Here is a 26,347-nt window from a genome sequence, read left to right on the forward strand (position 1 = left end):
TCAAACGTCCTCTCCTCAGCTCAGGCCTGCAGAATTCCACTTTCAGTCAAAAATCAAGAGTAATCGAGAGTTCGAACCTTGGTTGATTTGTATCTACTCCCTTGATTTCTGTGTAAATTTTGAGATGATTGTGTCTGAGTCTTCAGCCAGGTTTTCAGTGTGACATAAAAGCATTGTGTTTGCCAGAGATAATGGGAACTGCAGATGCTGGAGAATCTGAGATAACAAAGTGTGGAGCTGGATGAACACAGCAGGCCAAGAAGCATCTCAGGAGCACAAAAGCTGACGTTTGGGGCCAAGACCCTTCATCAGAGAGCTCTGAAACGTCAGCTTTTGTGCTCCTGAGATGCTGCTTGGCCTGCTGTGTTCATCCCGCTCCACACTTTGTGTTTGCCAGCTTCTGCTCTGTTGGTGGCACTTTCCTTCACAACAGAAAATTGTGATTTGGAACACAATGCTGAGTTCATGTGTACACAAACTATAGTAGAAAGGCTGGTGCTGTAATAACTTACACATCAACATTGTTCTTGTGGTACTTTAAGTAAATGCCGATGATTGTAATGACATCATTGAATGAACACAAATGCCCAAAAGATGTCCTGGTCAATATTTCTCCTTTACCCATATATGAACAGGAGGAAATTGATCAGCCTGTTTGAAAGGCGTGTGATTTTGAACTTCATTTACTTAATTTGTCTCCTTGTTCTTTAAATTCTGAGGAAGGGTCACTCGACCTGAAACGTTAACTCTGCTTCCGTCCACAGATGCTGCCATTCCTGCTGAGCTTTTCCAGAAATTTCCAATTTTTATCTCCCTGCTCTTTAATACGATTTCCTAGAGAAAAAAAAATATCGATTTTGGAATTAAAATTACTAAATGAGCTCAATCTCTTGTTTTTACAAAGACAGGGTTTAGCATTCATAGTATGTTAATCATCTTAAGATGCAGAGGTGAAGGGCATTGGATAACTAAATACTTTGAGCTTTTATAAGAGGCTTTTGTGGTGCAGTGAAAATGTCCTTACCCCTGGACCAGGAGGCCTTGGTTCAAGTCCCACCTACTCCTGAAGTACGTAGTATCTTCTCTGCACAGGTTCATTAGGAAAACTAGGTTAAAATTTAAAAAATAAATAGCTCTTGTAAAGGTACTTGTAGTGCAGTGGTATGTCCCTATCTCTGAACCAGGAAACCTGGATTCAAATCCCAGCTGCTTCAGACATGTACAATAATATTTCTGAATAGATTGACTAGGAAACACAAACGGTCTTGTATAATGGTAGTTGTATCAATACTGTAAGGCCAGAAGATCTGGGTTTGAATCCCACCTGCCCCAGAGGTGAGTCATAACTTATTCAAACAGATTGATTTGAAATACTCCTAGATAAAGAGAGAGGGTGGGGCTGAAGTACATAAGTCACCCAGCCCCCATTAAAGTCAAATTTGGTGACTGGGCTCACATTAGTTATAATTCCCTTATTAAGGGGTTGTTAACTTGGTTTAATTCAAAATGGTACGAAGTGAGATTAGAGGGCACAGTGGTATTGTCCGTATCACTGGGGAAAAAATGAGGGTTCATGTCTCAGCTGCTCTGCAGTGTGTCATAACACATCTGAGTAGTTTGATTAAAAATATTTTAGGGCTATTGTGGTGTAGTAATGGCAGAAGGTTGGGGAGTCAGTGGGGCAGCATGGTGGCTCAGTGGTTAACACTGCTCCCTGACAGCAAGAGAGACCCAGGTTCAATTCCACCCTCAGGCAACTGTCCACGTGGAGTTTGCATGCTCTCCCCATATCTGCATGGGTTTCCTCCTGTAATCCAAAAATGTGCAGGTCAGGTGGAATGACCATGCTAAATAGCCTTCAGAGATGTCCAGGCTAGTGGATTAGCTCTGGGAAATGCAGCGTTACAGAGATAGGTGTGGGTGGGATGTTCTTCAGAGGTCCAAAATCACTTGTTTCCACACTGTAGGGATTCTATGATTCATAAGAACTAGGAGCAGGAGTAGGCCATCTGGCCCCTCAATCCTGCCCCACCATTTAACAAGATCATGGCTGACCTTTCTGAGACTCCGCCCCACTTACCCACCCACTCACCATAACCCTTAATTCCTATATTGTTCAAGAATTTATCTAGCCTTGCAGTAAACACATTCAGCGAGGTAGCTTCAACCGCTTCACTGGGCAGGCAATCCCACAGATTCACAACCCTTTGGGTGAACAAGTTCCTCCTGACCTCAGTCCTACATCTGCCTCCCTTTATTTTGAGGTGATGCCCTCTAGTCCTGGTTTCACCTGCTAGCCGAAACAATCTCCCTGCCTCCACCTTATCTATTCCCTTCTTAATCTAAAATGTTTCTATAAGATCTCCTTTCATTCTTCTGAATTCCAATGAGTATAATCCCAGTATACAGTCTCTCCTCATAATCCAACCCTCTCAACTCTAGAATCAACCGAGTGAATCTCCTCTGCACCCTCTCCAGTGCTAGTATACCTCTTCTCAAGTAAGGAGACCAAAGTTGCATACAGTACTCCAGGTGTGGCCTCACCAGGACCCTATACAGCTGCAGCATAGCCTCCCTGTTTTTAAACTCCATCCCTCCAGCAATTTCAAGCCAACAGATGCAGATTCAAGTCTCACTTGCTCCCTAGATGAACGATAACATCTCTGAACAGGTTGATTAGAAATATTTATAACATGTTTGAGTAGGTTAATTCAAATAAATGACAGACTAGTTGTTTGGCACTGTGTCTTAGTCATTTAGACAGACACTAAGTTTGAGTATCCTTTCTTTCAGTTAAACTAATGATCACTGGAGAGCACTTTAACAGAACCTATAGCAGATTAAAGCAAGAAATTCAAAATCCATTCTATATATTTGTGTTCAAATCCAGTTGGCTACTTCCCTTTTCCTCAAGAAATGACAGTGGCTCAATGACCATGAGTTTAAAGAATCAGGTTCATGTGTTTGGTTTACATTTTCTAACTGCACAACAGCCAGTATGATTAAAAGTCAGTTGACACAAAAATAAGAATAATGTAAGGTTCTTGAGGGACAGAGCTATGGCCTGACCTGTGGGCCGAAGGTCAATGTTCAAGTCCTACCTCTCTAAAAGGTGTCCAAAATTCTAAAGTAATTAGAGATTGTTGCATCCTAATTGGATTTGAAAGTTCTATTTAAAACAGTATAACAGGAACTTTAGTAGTGTCACTTCTGCTAGGTCAGAAGGTCTGGGTTAAGTCCCACCTGCTCTGGAGGTGTGCTATAACAAATCTGAAAAGTTGATTTAGATGTATTTTATTAACATAAAATAGTACAGAGACTGAGATAATGGGAACTGCAGATGCTGGAGATTCCAAGATAATAAAATGTGAGGCTGGATGAACCTCTCTGATGAAGGGTCTAGGCCCGAAACGTCAGCTTTTGTGCTCCTGAGATGCTGCTTGGCCTGCTGTGTTCATCCAGCCTCACATTTTATTATATAGTACAGAGACTGTTCCTTTGTAGTAAAAAAAAATTGCTGGAAAAACAAGCAAAAAAAAATTGCTGGAAAAACAAGCTGAAGAAGGGTAACTGGACCTGAAACATTAACTCTGTTTTTCTCTCTCCATAAATGCTGCCAGGCCTGCTGAAGTTTTCCAACAAGTTGTTTTTTTTTTGGTTTTCCAGCATCCTGCTGGAAATTCTCTTGAGTTTCAGTCCCTTTTGTAGTATTGACCGTTATCACAATATTCCTTTTAAAAAATACAATTTTTCAATTTGGGGTTTGGTTGGCTTACTTTAAAATAGTAATCACTGGGACACCTTGGCTGGATTGGAAATTAACATACGTAATGCTGTATTGTATAATTTAAGTCATTAAAAATATTACTATCTGGTCTCATACCTGATCAACTAGGTTTGGATTCATACCACACCTTACATATGAAGGGATGTTTATTAACTAATTTGTTCTTTTGGCCTAAACTCTTAATCACGCAAAATAGATTAATTCTTATCAGTTCAGTGTTTGTGAGATATTGCAAATATAAGTTGCCTGTTGACTGTACCTCAGAATAATTTTAACTCCACTTTTTAAAGTAATTATGTGCATAGAGAATATTTGGGCATTCTGCAGGCACATGCTACGCTGCTCTGCTTAGCTAAATTATCCTCTTGAGTGTTTGAAACACGTACTGGTGTAAACATCCCCAATTTAGGGAAATGCATCAAATCAGGTTCTGACCATTAATGGAGATATTCAGCCACTGGTGGAAACTGGAGGTTTATTTGAATGGAGATAGCATTCAAAGTGTAATCGTGGTCTGCAGTACATAGATAACACAGTGTGGTGCTGGAGGAACACAGCAGGCCAGGCAGCACCACAAGGGCAAAAATTTATGCTCCTCTGACGCTGCCTGGCCTGCTGTGTTCCTCCACCTCCACACTATCTCTGACTCCAGCATCTGCAGTTCTTGCTATCTCTGAGTGGTCTGTAGTATCACGTGGTTGCATCTTTATCGGATCTTTGCCAATGGCAGTGTCCTTCCAGCAGAATGAATGGGAAACCACTGAAGACTCAGGTCCCACAACGTCAGGACAGATTGGTCAGTGCTTTTCGTTGTAATTGCAAAGGAGAGCGATTCTTAGAAAATGTCGATTTTTGTGTGCGCAAGTATCCTCCCATTTGTTGCATTAAATAAGAAGCTACTTTTCGGAGGGAATCATAAGGCGTTGTTGGGAAATGGGTATTGCAAGTCTAGGGAACTCAGAAATGCAAAAGCGTCTGCACCATTTATCAGGTGTAGGAGAAAACCATCTCTTTCTGAAGAAGGGTCTAGGCCTGAAACGTCATCTTTCCTGCTTCTCTGATGCTGCTTGGCCTGCTGTGTTCATCCAGCTCTACAGCGTGCCATTCCTGTAAATGTAACCCAATGAATTCCGACCACAGTCCAGGTCCTGGAATTCTCCGCTGATCGTTGAATGACTTTGGGGCAGGACAGGAACTGTGTTTTAGAGGAGAAACGTTTCAGTTGGAAAGCAGTCGGAGGTGTCCTGTTCAATTTGGTGGACTTACATGTTCATTAAGCAGTGAATGAATGGCCTTTAGCTGCAAAAAGACCTTTTCAATATTTGGGGCAAACTTACAGAGAATGAAACGTGGCCAATGAGCTTGTTGGTTCTTAACTTGTTCTCAGTGCAAAGAGCTGCTGCTTTCGTTTCTTCCTCACAAGCAGGTAGATTTTATAGCTGCCATAAAGGGAAGTGTTTCTGTTCAAATATTTCGGGACATTTTTCATTATCTCCGGGGTCACAGGGAGCACAGGTTTTGTATCTCCACCAGTTCCTCGACCGTGCAGCCTTCACCGCGGGGAAAAAAATCAAACGATGCGAAAGTTACTGAAAGGGAAGGACAGGCGCCAGGTAAAGGAGTTTCTGTTTATTCGGAATCTTTGATGTTCTTGACTTGAACTCTCGCCTTCCAACCCCGCAGTCGAGCAGGTAACGAGAATGGAAAAGAATCAGATGAGGAACTACATTTGTGTAGCGCCCCCCAGTTAGCACAGCCTCCTGGCAGCAGGGAGGCTGGTTGATTCTGTTGAGGGAGACTTGTTGTAGTCACTTTAGGAGAGTAAAGTGATTGGGCATTGACAGTAACATTTTTTTTCTCACTTTTGCAAGCACTAAGTTTGCTCAGCCATTAGGATTCCATTTTCGTCCTTCCCAAAGGTTTGGGGGTTGCGGGGGGGAGAGCAAGGTGTTGGTGAAAGGAAGAGCCACTCAATTTAGACCTAAAAATAAAGAAAGAACTGAAGGAGGCAATTAAATCTAATCTCCAACTCTTTTCTGCGGTGTGGTGGCAGTGACTGTACCTCCTGGGCTAGAAGACCCATTTCAGTTCCCATGTAGGGTTGTCATGACATTAACTTTTCCTTGATCATCCTGCAGATTATTCCTAGGCTCATATGGAGTGTAATGGACTGGTGTGCTGAATCGTAGGATTTACGTGCTATAATTTCTATGTAGTTCCTTTTAATTTTTTAAAAGTCCAATTTCCTTTTGAAATTCTGTTATTGAATTTTCTTCCACCAACCTTATCAGACAGCATGCTCCAGATCAAACTGGTTGAGTCAAGAAAATTCTTCTGCATGACTTTTGTTTATAGCCTAACCTTTGTTATGCAATTAACAACCTTCGCGCTAAAAGATATGGTTTTTCTCCAATTATTCCATCAAGTGGTGAGTAAATTCCTAGCTGTGTATCCATTCCTGGGCAGAGTATCAACAGGTCACATGAAATGGCAGTGTTGCTGGACATCTTGGTGTAAGTGGAACCGAATTAGAAACCTCTCGATAGCTGAGGCCTGCCGTAGTGTTAAGGGCTTGGATGGAGAGGAATTTAAGTGCGTACAAGAAAATTTTCTTGTTCAGAATGTGGATTTACCTACTAGAGAAGGAGCAAAAGTTGAGTTTCTCTAGGGAAATAAGGCAGGGCAAGTGACTGAGGTGTTAGTGGGGGAGCATTTTGGGGCCAATGATCACAATTCCATTAGCTTTAAAACAGTTATGAAATAGGGTGCAAAACCCTCTGTTTCGTCCAGAGAGAGTATGTTTCTGTTAGTGTGAATCGCAAGGAGGATAGGTGGTGATTAGAGAAATTGAGGCTCTGGTCAAGAAAAAAAGGAGGCACATGGCGGGTACAATCAACTGAGATTGCGTGAATCCCTCAGATCTTAAGGACGGTGGGAATGTGTCAAGGGAAATGAGAAGGGCAAAAAGGGGACACAAGATAACTTTGGCTGTTGGAGCTAAGGAGAATCCAAAGAGGTTCTATCAATACATTGGGACAAAACAGTAACGAGGAAGAAAATAGGACCCCTTAAACGATCAACAAGCCATCTGTGTGTGGAACCGCAGGAGATGGGTGAGATACTACACAAGTATTTTGAGATAACAAGGTGTAGAGCTGGATGAACACAGCAGGCCAGGCAGCATCAGGGGTGCAGGAAAGCTGACATTTCAAGCCTAGACCCTTCTTCAGAAAAAAATTGAGTGTGTTTACTGTGGAGAAGGATATTGAAGCTACAGAATTTGGCGAAATAAATAATGGTGTCTTGAAAAGTGTCCATATTATAGAGGTGGTGCTGCTGGATGTCTTGAAACTTATAAAGGTGGATAAATATCCGGGACCTGATCAGGTGTACCCTCGAACTTCATGGGAAACTAGTGAAGTAGTTACTGGGCCCCTTGCTAAGATATTTGTGTCAGTGATGGCCACAGTGAAGTGACAAAAGACTGGAAGTTAGCTGTTGTGATGCCATTATTTAAGTAATGCAATAAAGAAAAACCAGGGAAATATAGACCAGTGAGTCTTGAATTAGTGGTGGGCAAACTATTCTGAGAGACAGGATTTACATGTATTTGGAAAAGCAAGGACTGATTAGGGAAAGGTAACATGGCTTTGTGTGTGGGAATCTTATGACTTGCTGACTTGGTTGAGAGTTTTAGAAGTGACAAAGAATGCTGATGAAGGCAGAGAGGTGGACATTGTCTGTATAGACTTCAGCAAGGCATTTGACAAAGTTCCATGTGGTAGATTGGTTAGTGAGGTTAGATCATATAGATAACAAAGTGTGGAGCTGGATGAACACTGCAGGCCAAGCAGCATCTTAGGAGCACAAAAGCTGACGTTTCGGGCCTAGACCCTTCATCAGAGAGTAAGATGCTGCTTGGACTGCCGTGTTCATCCAGCTCCACACTTTGTTATCTTGGATTCTCCAGCATCTGCAGTTCCCATTATCTCTTATCTTGGATCATATGGAATTCAGGGAGAGCTAGCCATTTAGATACAAAATTAGCTTAAAGGTAGGAGACAGAGGGTGGTATGGAGAGATGCTTTTTGGACTGGAGGCCTGTCACCTGTGGGGTGCTGGAAGGATCCAATGCTTTTTGTCATTTGTATAAACGATTTGGATGTGAACGTAGGAGGTATGGTTGGTAAGTTTGCAGATGACACCAACATTGATGGTGTACTGGACAGTGATGAAGGCTACCTCATTGTACAACAGGACCTTGATCAGTTGGGCTGATGGTCTGAGCAGTGGCAGGTGAGTTTAATTAAAATAAACAAGGTGTTGCACTTTGGTAAAGCAAACCAGGACAGGACTTATACAGCCAATGGTCGGGTCCTGGGGATTATTGCCAACCATAGACACCTTAGCGTACAGGTTTGTAGTTCATTGAAGGTGGAATCGCAGGTAAACAGGATAGTGAAGAAGGTACACTTTGCTACACTTGCCTTTATTGGTCAGTGCATTGAGTGTAGGAGTTGGGAGGTCATGTTGAGGCTGTACAGGACATTGATTAGGCTGCATTTGGAATACTGCATTCAATTCTGGTCTCCCTGCCATAGGAAAGATGTTGTTAAACTTGAAAGGGTTCGGTAAAGATTGGTAAGGATGTTGCTAGTATAGGATGGTTTGTGTTAAAGGGAGAGGCCAAACAGGTTGGGACTGTTTTTCCTGCAATGTTGATGTCTGAGGGGTGATCTTATGGAGCTTTATAAAATCATGAGGATTTATTTTCAACGTAGGGGGTTTTCAAAACTAGAGAGCATAGGTTTAAAGTGAGAGGGCAAAGATTTTAAAAGGGACCCAAGGGGCAACTTTTTCTTGTAGGTGATGGTTATATATGGAAATGAGCTGCCAGAGGAAGTGGTGGAGGCTGGCACAATTACAACATGGGGATATGAATGGGATGGGTTTAGAGGGAGATATGGGCTAAATGCTGGCAAATGGGACTGGATTAATTTAGGATATCTAGTTGGCATGGACAGGTTGGACCGAAGGGTCTATTTCCGTGCTGTGGTTGGCTGGCTCACCAAGCTTGTTCGTTAGTTTGCAGACGTTTCATTACCCTGCTGGGTAACATCAGTGCAGCCTCCAATGAAGCCTCGTATTTAAACACTGGGGTCTGTTGGAATTGGTTACTTCATTTCTGGTTTTCCTTCATAGTGGTGTATACATAGGGTCTAGTTCTACATGTTTATTGGTGGCCTTCTTAGTGGAGAACCAGGCCTCTAGAAATTCCTATGCTTGTCTCTGTTTGGCCTGTCCTAGGATCTTGATGTTGTCCCAGTCAACCTAGTGGTTCTCCTTACCTGTGTGAAACAAGAGATTTGAGGAAACATGTTTGGGCCAAATAGCCTGTTTTTGTGCTGTATCTGTGTGATCCTAAGCATTTGGACAAGCGAACTGTGATAGAACACTATGGCAGTAAGAGATCAAAGGAAACTAAAATAGTCAAGTTGAGCAATTGTCAGTGTATTATGGGATTTTCATGTCAGTGAGTGACAATACAAACCTATAGTCTTGTTTCAGTTCCTGATTTATTTCGTACTCAGCTGTGTGCTAATAGCTGTTGGGGTTGTATGCGAGAAGGGAAATGATTTTTGCTGGAGTTAGGCATATTCCAACTGACCACCTAGTTGAGAGAGACAGTGGGAACTGCAGATGCTGGAGAATCTGAGATAACAAATTGTGGAACTGGATGAACACAGCAGGCCAAGCAGCATCTTAGGTGCTGCACACTTTCTTATCTCTGACCTTCTAGTTGACTCCTTTTAAATACATTTTACTTTTTTAGAACGACCTATTTGGGCATATTATGATGCAGCTACAGAGCAATTGGGAATTGAAACCCCTAGCTCAGAAGTATGGACACTGCCACAGCATCATGAGGGCCCTTGTATACATTTTGACAGTTATGTTAATCAACTTGCTCAGATGTTCTGCAACACGTTTCTGGGACAGAGTGCTTGAACCTGGGCATCTTGGTTTGGAGGCAGGGACATTACCACTGTGCCACAAGAGCCCATTGCCATTTTAATAGATCTTGTTATACACCAGGGATTGTTGTGCAGTTGTGGAAAATCAGAGGAAATTAAACTATGTTTGCTGTTGGGGATTCTAGAACCAGGGGCATTGTCTGAGAATTAGGGCCAGACCATTCAGGAGAGATGTTAGAAAGCACTTCTACCCACAAATTGCGGTAGAGGTTTGGAACACTCCAAACCACAAACAGCTGTGGATGTTGGATCATTTCTTTAATTTATCTATCTCGGATTAAAACTTTTGTTAAGTGAAGCTATTACATGGAGTTAGGTCACAGATCAGCCATGATCTCATTAAATGATTGAACAGGCTTGAGGGGCTGAATGACCGACTCTTTTTCCTACCTCTGGAGCAGGTGGTTCTTGAATCCAACCCCTTGGCTCAGAATTAGAGACGCCACCACTGCACCACAACAGCCCATATAAATGTTAATATATTACGCTGCTTTACTGTGGTCTGTGCAGTCATATGGTGTATTAAAGCCTGTCAGTCAGAGGGTGATTTTAAATCTGGCTACTTTTGTCGTAATCCAATGTGCTTCCTAGAATAAATTTTAAAAGCTAATTAGTTCACAGCACTTGTTTGCTTTGTTATCATGAACACCTGGGCCTTTCACACCTTATTCATAGGATCTAACACTAACAATTGGAGTCATATTGAGATGTGATGCTGTGTGGTTCTGAGGAAAGATTACTAGGCTCAAAAAGCTAACTGCTTTCTCTCCACAGATGCTGCCAGACCTGCTGAGTTTCTCCAGCAGTTTCTGTTTTGGGTTGGTTGAGGTGTGATGGGTTGGATTGCAACTGAAGGTCGGGTTGGATGTAACTTGTGTAGATTTCATGACATGAATTCCTGCCTAACCCATTCACTTTGACCCTTGGCATCATTGGCATGACTACTGTCATTGGTAGCAGGTTGTCAGGACAGAATCAGTGTAAACAATTACCTACCTCTGTGAATGATCCTTGATGGTCAGAATTTCATTGTTCTATCTGTCTGATATATTTGTAATTGTTAGATAGTGGGGAACTGTGATGTAGTGATAGTATTCCTGGACAAGCAATCCAGAGGCAACAGAAGCAGAAGTTGCTGGGAAAGCCCAGCAGGTCTGGCAGCATTTGTGAGGAAAAACGTCAGGGTTAATGTTTTGGATCTGGTGACTCTTCCTCAGAGGGGCATGGGGAATGGTCTGAGGAAGGGTCACTGGACCTGAAATGTTAACGGTGATTTTTTTTCTTCACAGATGCTGCCAGACCTGCTGAGCTTTTCCAGCTGCTTCTGTTTTTGTCCTGATTTACAATTTCCACAGTTCTTTCGGTTTTTATTAAGCAATCTAGAGGTCCAAGTTACTGCTTTTGGGGACATAGGTTCGAAACCCAAATTCAGTTAGTGAATAGTAGCTTCCTAGTCACTGTTACTCTCACCGAATGTTGTAAAAGCCCATCTGATTCACTGGTGTTCTTCGGGGAATGGAAATCCACTATCCTTACCCATTCTGGCTTCCATGTGACTCCAAACCCACAGCAATGTGGTTGACTCTGAAATGGTTCAGTTCAAGGGCATTGAGGGATGAAAAAGAATGCTGGCCCCTTGCAACAAATAACCGCACCCATGAAAAATATACATTTGTAGAAAAAAAGTTATTTCAGTCGGATCTTGAAGATTTGACCTGAGACAACACGGAAATCCTCGGGGCATGTTTAGTAACATAGAAAACAACGAGATTAGTTAATTTACTCTTTACTCACCACCCAGATGGTATTAGCAGAACAGTACAGCCTGGGGACACAGCCTACAAAAGCTGATTATAGCTTATTGTCACAAAATGCAGTGTGTTTGTCAACAGCTTCAGGGCAGGAGGTACAGTGAGGTGTTTGTGTCAGTTGACAATGGGGGCCTGCAAATTTGGAAACCCTTGTGAAATACACCAACCTCAGTCGAAAGACATGAGTCAGTGTTTCAGTCTGGCAACCAGGACGGAGAGTTATGAAAGATGGTTAGGTATTTAAGGAGCAGAATAATGGAAAAGGCGGGGAAGTGGAGTTGATGGTGGAACAAAGAATTGAATTCTGTTTTGAATCCGAGACTAGTTGCTTTGTGCAGGCACATCCACAAGACACAAAATTCCAGGCAGACCGGTTTTGTGTTTAGACTTTGCAGCCGAGTTAACCATTTCAACTCTTATTGTAGACTGGGTTCCCACTGTTCCTGGATCTGTCAGCTGTTTAATGCTGTACAATGGGGATTAGTTGGATGGGTGGGGAGAGGAAGCAGTTTTTATATTGCTAATATTCCAGTCTCTGTCTCAGTGACATCGTTTTTGCATCAGGGGCTCATAGAGTCATAAAGCGTGGAAACAGACCCTTCGGTCCAACTCATCTGTGCCAGTCAGACATCCCAATCTGACCTAGTCACATCTGCCATCTGCACCCTTCCCATTCATGTAACCATCCAGATGCCTTTTTAATGGATCCTTGGATTTCACAGTCTGCTGAGTCTGCCTTATCCACATGCAGTTGGGATTCATCTCAAAATATATGAAACCTTGCCTGAATATAATCTGCCTTAATTAGATTTCAGCCTGCAACTCCCTCCCTTGTATCCAATTTATTTTAGCAAAATTAAGACTTGAATTTCTCTAGCATCTTCACACCGGCAGCATGTCCCAAAGTAGTCTAAAGCCAATGCAATGTTTTGACTCTGTAGTAACTGTTGTAAGGCAGGAAGTGTGTGGCACTCAGTATATAAACAGCAAGCTCCCACAGACTGCAGGATCCTTGCTATTTAATGATGGAGGCTGAGTGATGAATATCGGCCAGGGTGCTAAGGACATCTTCTTAGCCCTTTGTCCAGGTTGTTTTTGGGATGTCTTGAACCTGGCTTTGGGAGGACCTCAGTTCAATGTCAAGTTCTAAAGTCACTGGCCCTGGAGCCAGACCAGCCCCTAATCTAAATACATCAACCCCTAAAGTCCTGGTCCCCTCTTACCAAGCCTGGCCTGGATTGCTACAGTGTAGCACTCCCTAAGTACCACACTGGGGAAGTTTGCCTGAATTTTATTCACTGACGCAAATTAAAGTCAGTCTGTAACCGGCTGTACCTGTTCTATTAATAAACCACCTCTGCATGTATCACCAATCCTCAAAGTACTGTCATATTGCACGTTATTCTCTCTCCACTCACCTGGATTTTTCCCTGATCAGTGTGACATCACTTGCTCGTCTCGCGGAGGTAAACACTTCCTGCTCACAGTCTGGAGAGAAATCTAATGTTGCAAACAGCCTCTGTTGCTGCAGCAATGGTCAAAAAGTCGCGGAAGGTAAGTGCGAGAGCTTTTAGTTTTGTCTCTGCCACAGATCTGATTTGTTTTGTTGTTTTTAAAAGAAAACGACCCTGAACATGTTGGAACACAGAGGCTGGAGGGGTCTGTTCTGACCATGGGTTTCAGGTGTGTGTGCTTGTAACTTTATAGTTGCACTCTGGAGTTTTGCGGTTGTGATATTAAAATTCTTTTAAAATATTTAGCACTTTCTAGGAAGAATATGAAGGCATCAGAGAGTGTGCCAAAAGATTTGAGAATGCGAGATTGTACTAATGTTTAGAGATTTGGGAGTGGCCTAAAGGAGGTTTGATCAAGGTGTTAAGATCATCCTGAAATATCTGGACAGAGTGGAGAAGGAAGGAGGAACTAGTTTCATTGTGTAAGGCTCAAGAACCAGAGGACACCAATTGAAATTGATCAGTGACAGAAGCAAGAGAGACATGAGGCAAATATAACTCTGGGAATGAATGGGAGGCCAATTCACATGTGGATTTCCAGAAGGAATGGGGTAAGTGTGTAAGGAGAGATATGTTTTCAGGGCTACAGGGACTGGCCAGGGGTGTGCCTCACTGTCTTGCAGAGAGCTAAGATGAGGACAAGGGGCTAACTGAGAGCCTAGCATGCTGTAACCATTATGTATTTCTGAAGAAATCACACGGGTCCCATTGTTTTGCCCTGGGTATGAAATGGCAAAGAATACCATTGGTCTAGTTGACAGGAATCAACAGTTTGATCAAGTCTGATGCATATCTTTGTTATTTTAATGGTTCCCCCGTTTCACTTCTTCATACCTCTTGCTGTTTGCTCAGTCCTTCAGCCATGTTTACCCGTCCCAGGTCTGAATCCAGGCACCTGATCTGATGGTCAATGGCTGAGCAGACTCCCAGCCTTACCTTGATTTCTGTTTCTATTCCATTAGTGCCAAAGTAGTAAAGGTTGATCCCATTCTCACCCCTAAGTGGAAGTCTGGTTGATTTCTTCTCTCCCTGTGTATCTGTCTATACTTTTTGGTGACTATGTCACCTGCTTCTAGACTTCTTGATGAAGGGAAACATCCTCCCTGCATCTAGCCTGTCCAGTCCTGTTAGAATGTTACAGAGATAGTAGGAGCTGCAGATCCTGGAGAATCTGAGATAACAACTAGGTGTGGAGCTGGATGAACACAGCAGGCCAAGCAGCATCAGAGGAGCAGGAAGGCTGACGTTTCGGGCCTAGACCCTTCTTCAGGGAAAAAAAAGTTACTTTTTTTTTCTGAAGAAGGGTCTAGACCCGAAACGTCAGCCTTCCTGCTCCTCCGAAGCTGCTTGGCCTGCTGGGCTCATCCAGCTCCACACCTTGTTATCTCTGTTAGAATGTTGTATATTTCAGTCAGATCCCCCCTCGTCCTTCTAAACTCTGGTGAATGCAGGCCAAGTTGAACCAATCTATCCTCATAACGCAGTTCTGCCATCCTCTGTATCAACCTGGTAAACCTTTGCTATACTCCATCTGTGGCAAGCATATTCTTGTTAAGGTAAGGAGACCAAAACTGCACACATTACTCTAGTTGCAGTCTCACCAAGGCTTTCTACTGCTGCAGGAAGACATCCCTATTTCTGAATTTAAATCTATCTTGCACTGAAGGGCAGTCACCACTATCCTTCCTAATTGCTTGAGACACCTGCCTATCTATTTTCATTGAGTGGAGTACAAGAACACCCAAATCTTTCTGTGCTCCTCACTCCTCCTCCATATTTTGCCATTTATATAAAACCCTGTATTTTTGCTTTTCACATCAAAGTGTACAACATTGGTCCGCTGCATCTGCCAGATTTGCTCACTCATTCAACCTGTCTAGATCACCTTGCATTCTCTCCACAACTCCTCAATCTACCTGGTTTTATTGCCGTCAGTGGTGAAGTTACCTCTTCATTATCAGCTTGCTGTTTGGGAGTTTGCAATGTATTCATGTATTTCTTACATTGCAACACAGTGACTACATTTTTCAAAAGTACTCGCTGAGCCAACATTGGGCGGCACAGTGGCTCAGTGGTTAGCACTGCTGATTTGCAACATCAGGGATGTGGGTTCGATTCCAGCCTTGAGTGACTGTGCAAACTGCACACAGCTATTCTCCCTGTGTTTGTGTCGGTTTCCTCTGTGTGCTCTGGTTTCCTCCCACAGTCAAAGGTATACAGGTTACATGGTTTGGCCATGGGAAATGTGACGTTGTGGGCATGGGGGGGTGCTGGGTCTGGGTGGTACGCTGTTGGATGGTTGGTGCAGACTTGTGGGCTGAATGGCCTCTTTCTGTACTTTGGGGATTCTCCAGTGATACTCCAGTGACTGGAAATAACTCTGGAATGTTCAGTGATTGTGAAAAATGCTATGTAAATGCAAGTATCTGACTTTATTAACCTGCAAGTCAACAGAGTCCCTGACCTTTCAGGGGAGTGAGGCCTGAGGATTTGCCATAGGTGAGCCAGGTGGGACAGTGACTAATTTGGAATGTAAAGACAAAAGTTGGGAATTGGCACAAATTCTATCGACAGCTAGCTGGGAGGATAATGCTTTGGGTGTGAGGCTAGCAATGGGAACTGGTGCTCAGGAAACCAGTATAAACAAAACTGGAAATGTATAAGACATGCACAGGGAAAGGAAATTAATCCTGCTTGAAGAAAGGTGAGTCCAAGCTTTGTTTGTAGCTTGGTAATCCTGCTTTTTCTGCCTTGCGCACACTCTGTAGAGGTCACAGCAATTAGTGAAACCAATTTAAATTCTGTCCAACTACAGTTTGATGAAGCCAGGATCAATGTTAACTGTGAGTGTACCTACACTAAATAAACTGCAGCTATTTTCAAGGGCATCTGGAGATGAACAATAAATGCTGGCTAAACAAGGAAAATTTCCATAAAAATCAAAGGAGCTGCAGATGCTGTAAATCAGGAACAAAAACAAAGTTGCCAGAAAAGCCCAGCAGGTCTGGCAGCATCTCTGAAGGAGAAAACAGAGTTAACATTTTGGGTCCGGTGACCCTTCCTCAGAACTTTCCATCCAGAAAGTTTCCATCAAAAAAATTCCCATCTGAGTAATTTTTTTGAAAGAAAACTCTCAGAAACTGATAGAAACTGACTCAGCCAACTAAATTTTTGAAGTTGAGTCATCCTAAAACATAGGAAGTATGTCAGTCAATTAGTATCCATCAAGTTTCTATAAAACTGTATTGGGATTTAAAAAACAATTGTCCACTGCATCTGCCAAGTGTTTGCTCAAAGGTGAAGCATGAACATTGTCTTGGACAATGGGTGAATTCCCTGCTTCCCAAAATAATGCAGTGGGATTCTTTATGTCCATCTCAAAGGGATGGAGAGAGCATCGGTTTATTGTCTGTTCTATAAAATTGTGCTTCCAATTGTGCAACAGCCTCTCAGTGTTTTGCTGGAGTTTCGTGTTTTGTGTTTAGACTTTGGAGTGGAGTTTAAATCTGCAACCCACTGCTTCTGAGGCGAAACTGAGCTGTTGCTGACTCCCGTGGGTTCAAGTTGTGCACGAGAGACCTGGCTGCATTGTGTTGGTCTTTAAATTGGTTTTCCTTTTGGGGGGGGGGGTGATGGAAAGAACCCTCTCGCACAAATTTAATGATACAGGAGCTTTCCCTGCACCATGGCCATTCCTTGTTGAACTAAAATGGAATCAAAAACACATTGCTGGAGAAACTCAGCAGGTCTGGCAGTATCTGTGGAGAGAAAGCAGAATTAACACTTCGAGTCCAGTGACCCTTCTTCAGAATTAAGTTGTGATATCTGGCCACTGACCGTGCTATGTGTATATTGGCTGGCATTTAACCTTTATAAGAATTGTGATTAGACTTTGAAACAATGTTGTGATATCCTATGAAATACTTTTGGAATGGTTTGATGTTACAAAAACTGTGTGTGAGATTGTATGTCTTTCTCATACCCCACCCCTCACTTGTACAACATAGTAGATGAAAGGGTTAACTGACATTACTAGATAAACTGCTGTCATCAGGATATAAAGGGCTATTCCTGGGAGGCGTTAACCAGATGTGAAACAAAAACAAATTGCTGGAGAAATTCAGCATGTCTGGTAGCATCTGCGGAGAGTCGCTGTACTCAAAATACTAACTGTCTCTCTCTCTGCGCAGATACTACCAGACCTGTTGAGTTTCTCCAGCAATTTCTGCATTTGTTTCAGATTTCCAACATCTGCAGTTCTTTGTTTTATTTAACAGCTCACCAGTTGTGTTTAAGTTATGCTCCATAATGTTTCAGAAGTAGTAATGTGATCTTACTCTGAAGGTGAACCTGTGTCTGATTAGACCATCTTGTATCTCATGGAATGTAACTGGCTGTTAAGCACTGTGTAACAAACTGTTACAGCATATTGAGATTGACTGTATCTTCTGACAATTGTGTATGGAAATCCTTCCCCAGCAGTTGCAAGTGGCTGAGGTTTCACAGTGGCAAAACTACCCAAAAGTTCTCAGCTGTACCATTTACAGTATCTTTCTCTCACTCGCCTCGCACACTGCCTTTCCCTTTTTGCCTATCAGGTTCTCCCTTTGTCAATGATAATGGGAACTGCAGATGCTGGAGAATTCCCCTTTGTCAATGCCTTGTTATGGACTGGTCAATCCAAGTGGCAAAAACAGAGCCACTGTTCTCCGTATCAGCATTGCCCATTTATAGTTTTTGTTGTGGTTGGTTTCTGCAGCTGACGCAGTTTGAGTTTCTGGCAAGCAGTTGCCTGCCAGGTTTTTGGGAATGAGAATCTGGTAAGCTAGTAAAAGTGGGCATGAGGATTGTTGCAAAGAACCTGAGTGGTTCATTTATGTTTTCGTCAGGAAGGAAAAGTTACAAACCTAGGACATTTTGACCACATGTGAATTTTACCCGTAAGTGTGACTAATTGTCCAGTGACATGGCTAAACAATTCTTTCACTATGTGCTACAGCTGTCTGTGTTTCTTCTGCTTTCAGTTTTTGAATGTAACCTCGTACCCAGGTCTCTTACTTGAACCCCTAAATTACTGGGAACATCTCGTTCCTCTCAGCTCTGTCTCATTCCTTCGTTGGTTTACAGTTCTATCACTCTAATCACCTCCATAAACAGCCAGATTTTTAACAATGTATTTATATTTTCACAAATTAGGCAGTTTGTTTCTTGTACTTCTGAGCATTACTGGTGAAGCTAGATTTCTTTTTGCCCATCACTAATTACTCAGAGGACAATAAAAGTCAACCACGTTGAAGGTCGGGAGTTACGTGTAGTCCAGACTGAGTAAGGATTGCAGATTTCCTTCCTGGAAGGAAAGTGAAGCAGGTGTTTGTTTTTAAAACAATCCTCATAAATACTTGGTTACCATGAGGCTTTTTTCTAATACCAGATTTTTAAAAAATTTGTGTTCGAATCTCACCAGCTCCATCAAAGCTGAGACCCTAGAATGTTAGTTGCAAATAGAAGTTGCTGGAGAAACTCAGCAGGTATGGCAGCCCCTGTGGAGAGAAAGCAGAGTTAATGTTTTGAGTCCACTGACCCTTCTTCAGGACACACTGACCCATTCTCCACAAATGCTGTCAGACCTGCTGAGTTTGTCCAGCGCCGAATTCGTTTGTTGCAGATTTCAAGCATTTATGCTTTTAAGTTAAGAGGCCTCTCCTTGGAGTACTGCGTCCAGTTCCGGTCACCCAGTTATTAGATGGATTTATTAAATTGGAGAGGATTCAGAGGAGACTTACCAGGATGTTGTCAGGAGTGGAGGGTTTGAATTATAAGGAGAGTCTGGATAAGCTGGGACTTCTATTGACCACCTACATTCCACTGAAAGGTGACCTTCTTGGAGGTTTATAACATAATGAGAGGCATAAATAAAGTGAATGGCAGGTGTCTTTTCCCTTGGCTGGGGGATTTTAAGACTAGGGAACATTTTTAAGGCAAGAGAAGAAAGATTTTAAAGACATGAGAGGCAGTTTTCTTTAGAGTGGTCTGTGTGTGGAATGAACTTTGCGAGGAAGTGGTGGATGTGGGTGCAGTTATGGCGTTTAAAAAGGTGTTTAGATAATTACGTGAATAAGAAATACTTGGGTTGGTGGGGGTGGTGAGGGATATAGACCTAGTGCAGGCAGGTGGCACCTAGTTTCATTTGGGATTATGGTCCGCATGGACTGGTTGGGCCAAAGGGTCTGTTTCCAAGCTGTATGACTCTGTGGTGCATAATAGAGTCAGTCATAGATTCAATTCAGAAGTGTAATGGGATCTTACTCTGAAGGTGAGCTTGGGTCTGGTTGGACTATCCTGTATATCTGTACTTAATAGCTAGTTACATTCTATCTATGTAACAAGCTGTTTCTGATTACCAAGATTGATCCAGTTTCTGACTGACTACTTTGTGTGGAGATCCCTTCTCCAGAAGGTGCGTGTAGCTAATATTTATATCAGAAGAAGGATTGGTGCTGGCAAAGCTGCCTGAAGCTTCTTAGTGGTACCGTTGACAGTAGCTTTCTCTCACTTGCCTTGTACACTGCCTTTCCCTCCTGCCTACCAGGCTCGTTCTTCCTTTGTTAGTGCAGCTTTCACTGGGGCCTTCTCTACCCCTCACTTGTTCACTATTGCCCTGGGTTGTTTTGTATTTCAGATCTCCTCCATTTGTGCTTTTATTTAGATTTTTGTTGAAAGGAGGAAAGAATGGTGCAGAGGTTTAGCTTCCTGAAGACGTGGCCATTAATGGCATTAGAATGGAGATGCGCAAGAAGTTAGGGTTGGAAAGGTGGATTTTTTTGTTCTGAGAGAATTGGATTGGAGCTATGTGAAGCAGGGGTAAAGAGGGTTAAAAAAGTTTAAAATCGAACCATTTCCTGATCAGGAACTGCTTTGGTCCATTCCAGTCATTGGCTAAGTCCAGCAGTCACATGGCTGCCAATTTGCTGATTGGACCCCAGCAGGTCAGACAGCATCAGAGGAGGTGGAACGTCACTGTTTTGGGTCAGGACCCTTCTTCAGAACACACTGCACTGACTGTGACTCCAGCACCTGCTGTTCTTGGTATCTTCAACTGCCTGATTGGGCATATTCCTGGGATTTCATCGTGGACCACCCAACCACTTGCTTTGCCCATCCCCTGGGTGGGCTATATTACCAAGATCAGCTGCAAGGTGAACTTCCTTTTGCAACAACCCATAAATCACAAAGAGAAGTAAGCCATCCAGCCTATCAAATCATCTCCAATATTTGCAGGATCGATCAATGCACATGTTCAAGGAAAATACATAAATTGTTTATTTGGTGCCCATGCTGTGATTTCTCTTCTGGGACTTGTATATTTTTCTTCTTTCTTGGAGGCTAATAATCTGCAAGAAATTAATTTTCAGCATTCAGAGATTCCAGGTCATTCCTAGAGGATTGGCAACTCATTGGATCTGAACCGTCCTGAGCTGGCTGGTGAACTTGCTGGTGTATGGCCTGTCTGCACAGTTACCTGGTTGTGTAAAGGCTGCTATCCTCTGGGTTAAACTCAACCTGTCAATTCTAGCATGTTCCCAGGTGGTGTTGCCATGCATGTACCATGTATGGGTCACTTAATCTACTTGGCACAGACTGAGCCACAGCGCCCCCTGTCAGCATCACCCGCTTATAGCTTTGGAGCTTCTAGAGCTTTTGTTGTGGTTAGTTTCTGCAGCTGAGTTGGTTTGAATTTCTGGCAAGTGGTGCTCTGCCTCCCAGCATTTTGGGAATGAGAAGCTGGCACATGAGTAGAAGCGATCGTAAGGATTGTCGAGAAGAACCAAAGTGGTTCACTAATGTCCCTCCTTTTTCAGGAAAGAGAAGCTGTGAGCCTTGCACAGTATGATTGCACATGACTTTCACCCACATCAGTGTGACTAACTGTCATCTGAAATGGCCAAACAAGTCTCTCTCCTTTTTTTAAAACTGCGGCCATCTTCTTCTGCTTTCAGTCTTTGCATTTAACCTTGAACCCAGGTCTCTTGCTTGAACCCCTAAATCAATGGGAACATGTAATTCCTCTCAACTCTGCCTCATTTCTTCATCAGTTTACAGTTCTACCATATTGGGACTCTAAATTCTTCTTTAAAGACAGCCAGGTTTTTAAATAGTATTTATTTATTTGTTTGTATTTCCTCAGATTAGGCAATTTATTCCTGAGCATCACTGGTAAAGTTGGATTTTGCTGCCTGTCACTAATAGCTCAGAGGACAGTAAAAATCAACCACATTGTTGTGGGTCTGGAGTTACGTATAGTCCAGACTGGGTAAGGGTGGCAGATTTCCTTCCTGTAGATAAAAACAAACAAGGCACATGTTTATATGGTAACTATGGGTCTATCTTTTTTTAATTCCAGTCTTTTTTTTGATATGTTGTATTCAGATTTCATCATCTGCCATCGGAGCTGAGACCCTAGAATATTAAATGCAAATAGAAATAGCTGGAAAGAACTGGATCACACAGCACCCCACCAATCTCAAAATCCAGCGCAATATTCTCCAACATTTCCGCCGCCTACAATCCCACCCCACTCCCAGAAAGGTACTTCCTTCCCCGCCCAGTCTGCTTTCTGCAGGGACCATTCACTTTGTGACCCTTCGTCAGCTCTTCACTCTCCAGCAACCTCTCCACCACACCTGCTACCTTTTCCTATAACCGCAAGAGGTACAACATCTGTCCCCACACCTTCACTCGCACCTCTGTCCAAGGCCCCAAACTGCCCTTCCAGATCCAGCAGAGATTCACCTGCACTCCATCCAAACTTGTATCCATTGCTCCCGATGTGGTCTCCCCTATGTCAGGGAGACCAAATGCAGACCTGGGGACTGGTTCAGAGGGCATCAGCACTCGCTGCACATCAGCCAATCCAACCTGCTGCTTTCCATAACATTTTAACTCCCCCTGATGACGTTGTCCATCCTTAGCATCCTCCACTGTCATGATATGGAAGTGTTGGTGTTGGACAGAACTGTCAGAACTGTCCTCCACTGTCAGAGTGAGGCCAAGCATGAACTGCAGGAACAACACCTGATATTTTGCTTTGGGAGCTTACAGCCTAAGAGTCTGAATCTTGACTTCACCAGCTTCAAAACCCCTCCACCCCCAGCCTTATCCCATGTCCTGCCTTCCTGACCTGTCCTAAACTGTCCATCTTCCTTCTCACCCATTCGTTCCCCCCTTCCCACTGACAAATCAATATAACCTGCTACCTTCATCCACCTAACACCATCCCACATACCTTTCCCCAGCCTCACCCATACCTCCACACTCTTTATTTCTAGGCTCTCCTCCCCCTCCTGACAAAGTTTCACCCCAAAATGTTGACTTTCCTGCTCCTGTGATGCTGTCTGACCTGCTGTGTTTCTCCAATTCCACGTTTACTGACTCTGTGTTCCAGCATCTGTCATCCTTACTCCCTCCTGCCGGTGCACCATCTCCTGCCCTCAGAGTTTCACAGTGTCCTTGAGTGCACAGAGGGTGAACAGCCCTTCAGCTGTTCCCTAAGCCATTAAAATCTTAATTTTGATACTCCAAGTCTCTTGCTTTTTGACTGTGTGTAAGCTCCAAGTCAGGGCAGCTTCATCACACCACAGCTTCCAAAAGGAGCTGGTGGAGGACAGGTGACCGTTACCACCAGTGACGCTCACACAGCGTCATTAGTTCAAGCTGTTTTCCATGTACGATGTTTGTACAACTTGTAATGTTAATAATTAACACCAACTTTAAATGAAGGGCCACAATGAGTAACAACTGCTCCAAAAGTAGTGGGGATTAATGTAGGAGGAAGTACATGAAAATAAACCCAGTCGTGGTGCTTCTGAATCCCAGGCAGCTGCCACTTGGCAGTGGTTGGAGTCTCTTGGTACCTGTCAGCTGCTGCGGGAAAGAACTGGAGCCCGGAGCTCTGCATGTATACACATTTGAAAAGCTTGTTCAGACTCTGCCAAGGTGGGGTTGTCAGTTTTTGTTGACTGTGTTGCTGGAAGTTTGATCAAAATGCCTCTATCGTGTTACAGCCCCAGTCTCGCACTCCCACCACTGTCCAATTGAATAGAATCTTGGGCTGCCCACTTGGATCAAGCTTGACTTGTTAGTGAGTGGGTCTTTTCTCCCCATCTCCGTTTGTTTTTCCTTTATTCATTTATGGGACGAGGGCATCGCTGGCTGGGCAGCATTTGCTGCCCATCCCTACGTGCCCAGAGGGCAGTTAAGAGCCAGCCTCATTGCTGTGGGTCTGGAGTCACATGTAGGCCAGACCAGGTAAGGATGGCAGTTTCCTTCCCTCAGGGACATTAGTGAACCACGTGGGTTTTTCCAGACAATTGACAATGGATTCATGGTCATCATTAGACCCTTAATTCCCGATATTTTAATTGAATTCAAATTCCACCTTGTGGTGGGATTTGAACCCAGAACATTATCTTGGTCCCTGGATTAACAACTCAGCGATAACACCACTAGGCCATTGACTCCCCAATATTTTTAGAACCAGTGCGATCAGAGAATGGCTGTAGGAGGCAGGAAGAGGCCATTCAGCCTGTTGTATGTGCTGGCCCTCTACAGGCACAGTTCTCCTAGTGCCCACACCCTGTTCCTTTCCCCTGTTTTTTTAAAATGTATTGTCTTTTCCCCTGTAACCCTGCAAATTACTCCTTTTCAGATGACAAGCCAATTCCCTCTTGGACATTCCAATTAAATCTGCTGCTGCTGTTCTCTCAGGCAGTGCATCCCAGATTCCAGTGTGAAAAAGTTTCTTCTCTGCTTTTTGTCCATTCCTGGAAGTCTGTGTTGTCTAGTTTTCTACCATTCTAATAATGGGAACAGATTTTTCCTATTGACTTGGTCCAGACTCCTCATGATATTGAACACCTATCAAATCTCCCCTCAATCTCCAAGGAGAACTGTCCCAGTATCTCCAGTCCTTCTACATAACTAAAGTTCCACATTCCAGGAATAATTCCTGTGAATCTCTCCTGTACCCTGTCCAATGCCTTTACATCTTTTCTAAAGTGCGGCCCCCAGCATTGGGCACAGTCCTCCTTTTTATGAGGCTTAAATCAATTTTGTACTTTGTCTGCTTTGTTGATAAATTCCAGCATGAAGTAAGCTTTAATAATCATTACCTCAACCTGCCGTTTCACCCTCAATAATTTATGCATGTTCCTAGGTACCTCCCCACCTTTTCTAGAGTTTGTTTGTTTTGTATATTGTCTTCTGTGTGCTTCTGATCGATGTGATTCACTTCCCACTTTCCTGCTTAAATGTTACCATCTTTTTAAAAAAATTGGTGCTTTTTTTTGGAGTTCTACATGTGTCTCCTCACAGTTCATAATTCTATTCGAGTTCTTAAGACCATAAGACACAGGAGCAGAAATTAGGCCATTCGGGCCATCGAGTATGCTCCACTATTCAGTCAAAGCTGATAAGTTTCTCAATCCCATTCTCCCACTTTCTCCCCATAACGCTTGATCCCCTTGACAAGCAAGAACCTATCTATCTCTGTGTAAAATATACTCAATGACGTGGCCTCCACAGCCTTCTGTGGCAATGAATGCCATAGATTCACCATTCTCTGGCTGAAGAAGTTGCTCCTTGTCTCTGCTTGAAAAGGTCTTCCCTTTGTTCTAAGGCTGTGCCCTTGGGCCCTAGTCTCTCCTACCAATGGAATAATCTTCCCAACGTCCACTCTGTCCAGGCCATTTCAGTATTTTGTAAGTTTCATTTAGACCACCCCTCATTCTTCTTAACTCCATCAAGTATAGACCAGAGTCCTCAAACATTCCTCATCTGTTAAGCTTTTCATTTCTGGGACCATTCTCATGAACCTCCTCTGAAACCAGTCCAGGACGAGTATGTCCTTCCTGAGATATGGGGCCCAAAACTCTCTAAATGTGGCCTGACCGGAGCCTTACAAAGGCTCAAAAGTATATCCCTGCTTTTATATTCAAGTCCTCTCAATATAAATGCTAAAGTTGCGTTTCCTTTCAAACTACTGACTCAACCTGCAAGTTTACTTTGAGAAAATCCTGGACTAGAACTCCACAGTCTCTTTGCATTTCAGACTTCTGAATTTTCTCCCCATTCAGAAAATAGTCCATGCTTCTATTCTTCTTACCAAAGTGCATGGCCTCAAACTTTCTCACATTTTACTCCATCTGCCACTTCTTTTCACGCTCTCCTATAACCTGTCTAAATACTTCTGCAGCCTCCCTGCCTCCTCAATATCACTTGTCCCTTTACCTACCTTTGTATCATCTGCAAACTTAGCCAGAATGCTCACAGTTCCTTCATTGAGATCATTAATGCATAAAGTGAAAAGTTGTGGTCCCAACTCTGACCCTCGTGGAACACCACTTCTCACCGGCTGCCATCCTGAGAAAGACCCTTTCAACCTCGCTCTGGCTATCTGCCAATCTTCTATGCATTTCGTTTCACCAGCAAATTCTGTAATTGTGCCGTGTGCACCTGAGTGTAGATGAGTAATCTACATCAGGAAGTGTAGAGGTCCGAACGCACATCCCTGGGTCTCATCACTGTTAACCCATCCCAAAAATACTGTGCCCTGTCACCGAGCCAATCTTGTATCTGTGGTACTGTAACTTTTATTCCATGACCTATAAGTGAGATGTTTAAAGAAAATGAATGAGGAATTTCAGTTGAAAACCCAGGAGAAAAACATTCCAAGCAGAATTGCGAAGATTAATCTTCAATATCTGGAGATTCTCTAGAGTCACTGCTGGTTGGCTTGGCAACTCGAATGCAGAGCTGTTCTGGTGTTGCAAAACTGTCATGGTCTTCCCTCTCCTGACATGGTGTGTAGGGGAAAATACTGCAAAATTTACCTAAGTAAACTTCCTGTATCAGGTGCAATCAGGAATTGACATTGAGATTAATATTCAGCTACCTTGTTTAATCATGATATATACGAGTATTAATTTGCATAATTAGAAACATGAAATGCTTGAAGCAGCACTGTTGGGCTCTAACTACAACTTCCTTTTAGTAAATCTCCATTTAGATAATATTCCCTTGGTCTATTTCAAGCGGAAATCAATTTTTAACAACATCAATAAAACTATCAGGTAAAGGTCTGAATGTTTAAGTGGGAACCACTTTACTGAAAATTATTTAAAATACACTGATATTTGGAAATCT

The 26,347-nt window shown here is 43.1% G+C and overlaps 1 protein-coding gene across 4 annotated transcripts in view; it reads left to right on the top strand.

Moving 5' to 3' along the window:
* Window positions 1-5,278: 5,278 nt before the first annotated feature.
* tmprss4a (transmembrane serine protease 4a) overlaps window positions 5,279-26,347 on the top strand; it is a 58,625-nt gene continuing 37,556 nt past the window's right edge. For 2 of the 4 annotated variants that reach the window (XM_048561917.2, XM_048561920.2), the window contains exon 1: window positions 13,530-13,698. In XM_048561917.2, the coding sequence (XP_048417874.2) occupies window positions 13,654-13,698 (45 nt within the window). In that variant the 5' untranslated portion in view covers window positions 13,530-13,653. Of the gene's footprint in view, window positions 5,401-13,529; window positions 13,699-22,979; window positions 23,141-26,347 lie in introns of those variants that run through there. The other 2 variants (XM_048561918.2, XM_048561919.2) reach the window with 2 other exon arrangements.

The sequence above is a fragment of the Stegostoma tigrinum genome, chromosome 32, assembly GCF_030684315.1.
Source record: "Stegostoma tigrinum isolate sSteTig4 chromosome 32, sSteTig4.hap1, whole genome shotgun sequence".
Classification (NCBI taxonomy): domain Eukaryota; kingdom Metazoa; phylum Chordata; class Chondrichthyes; order Orectolobiformes; family Stegostomatidae; genus Stegostoma; species Stegostoma tigrinum.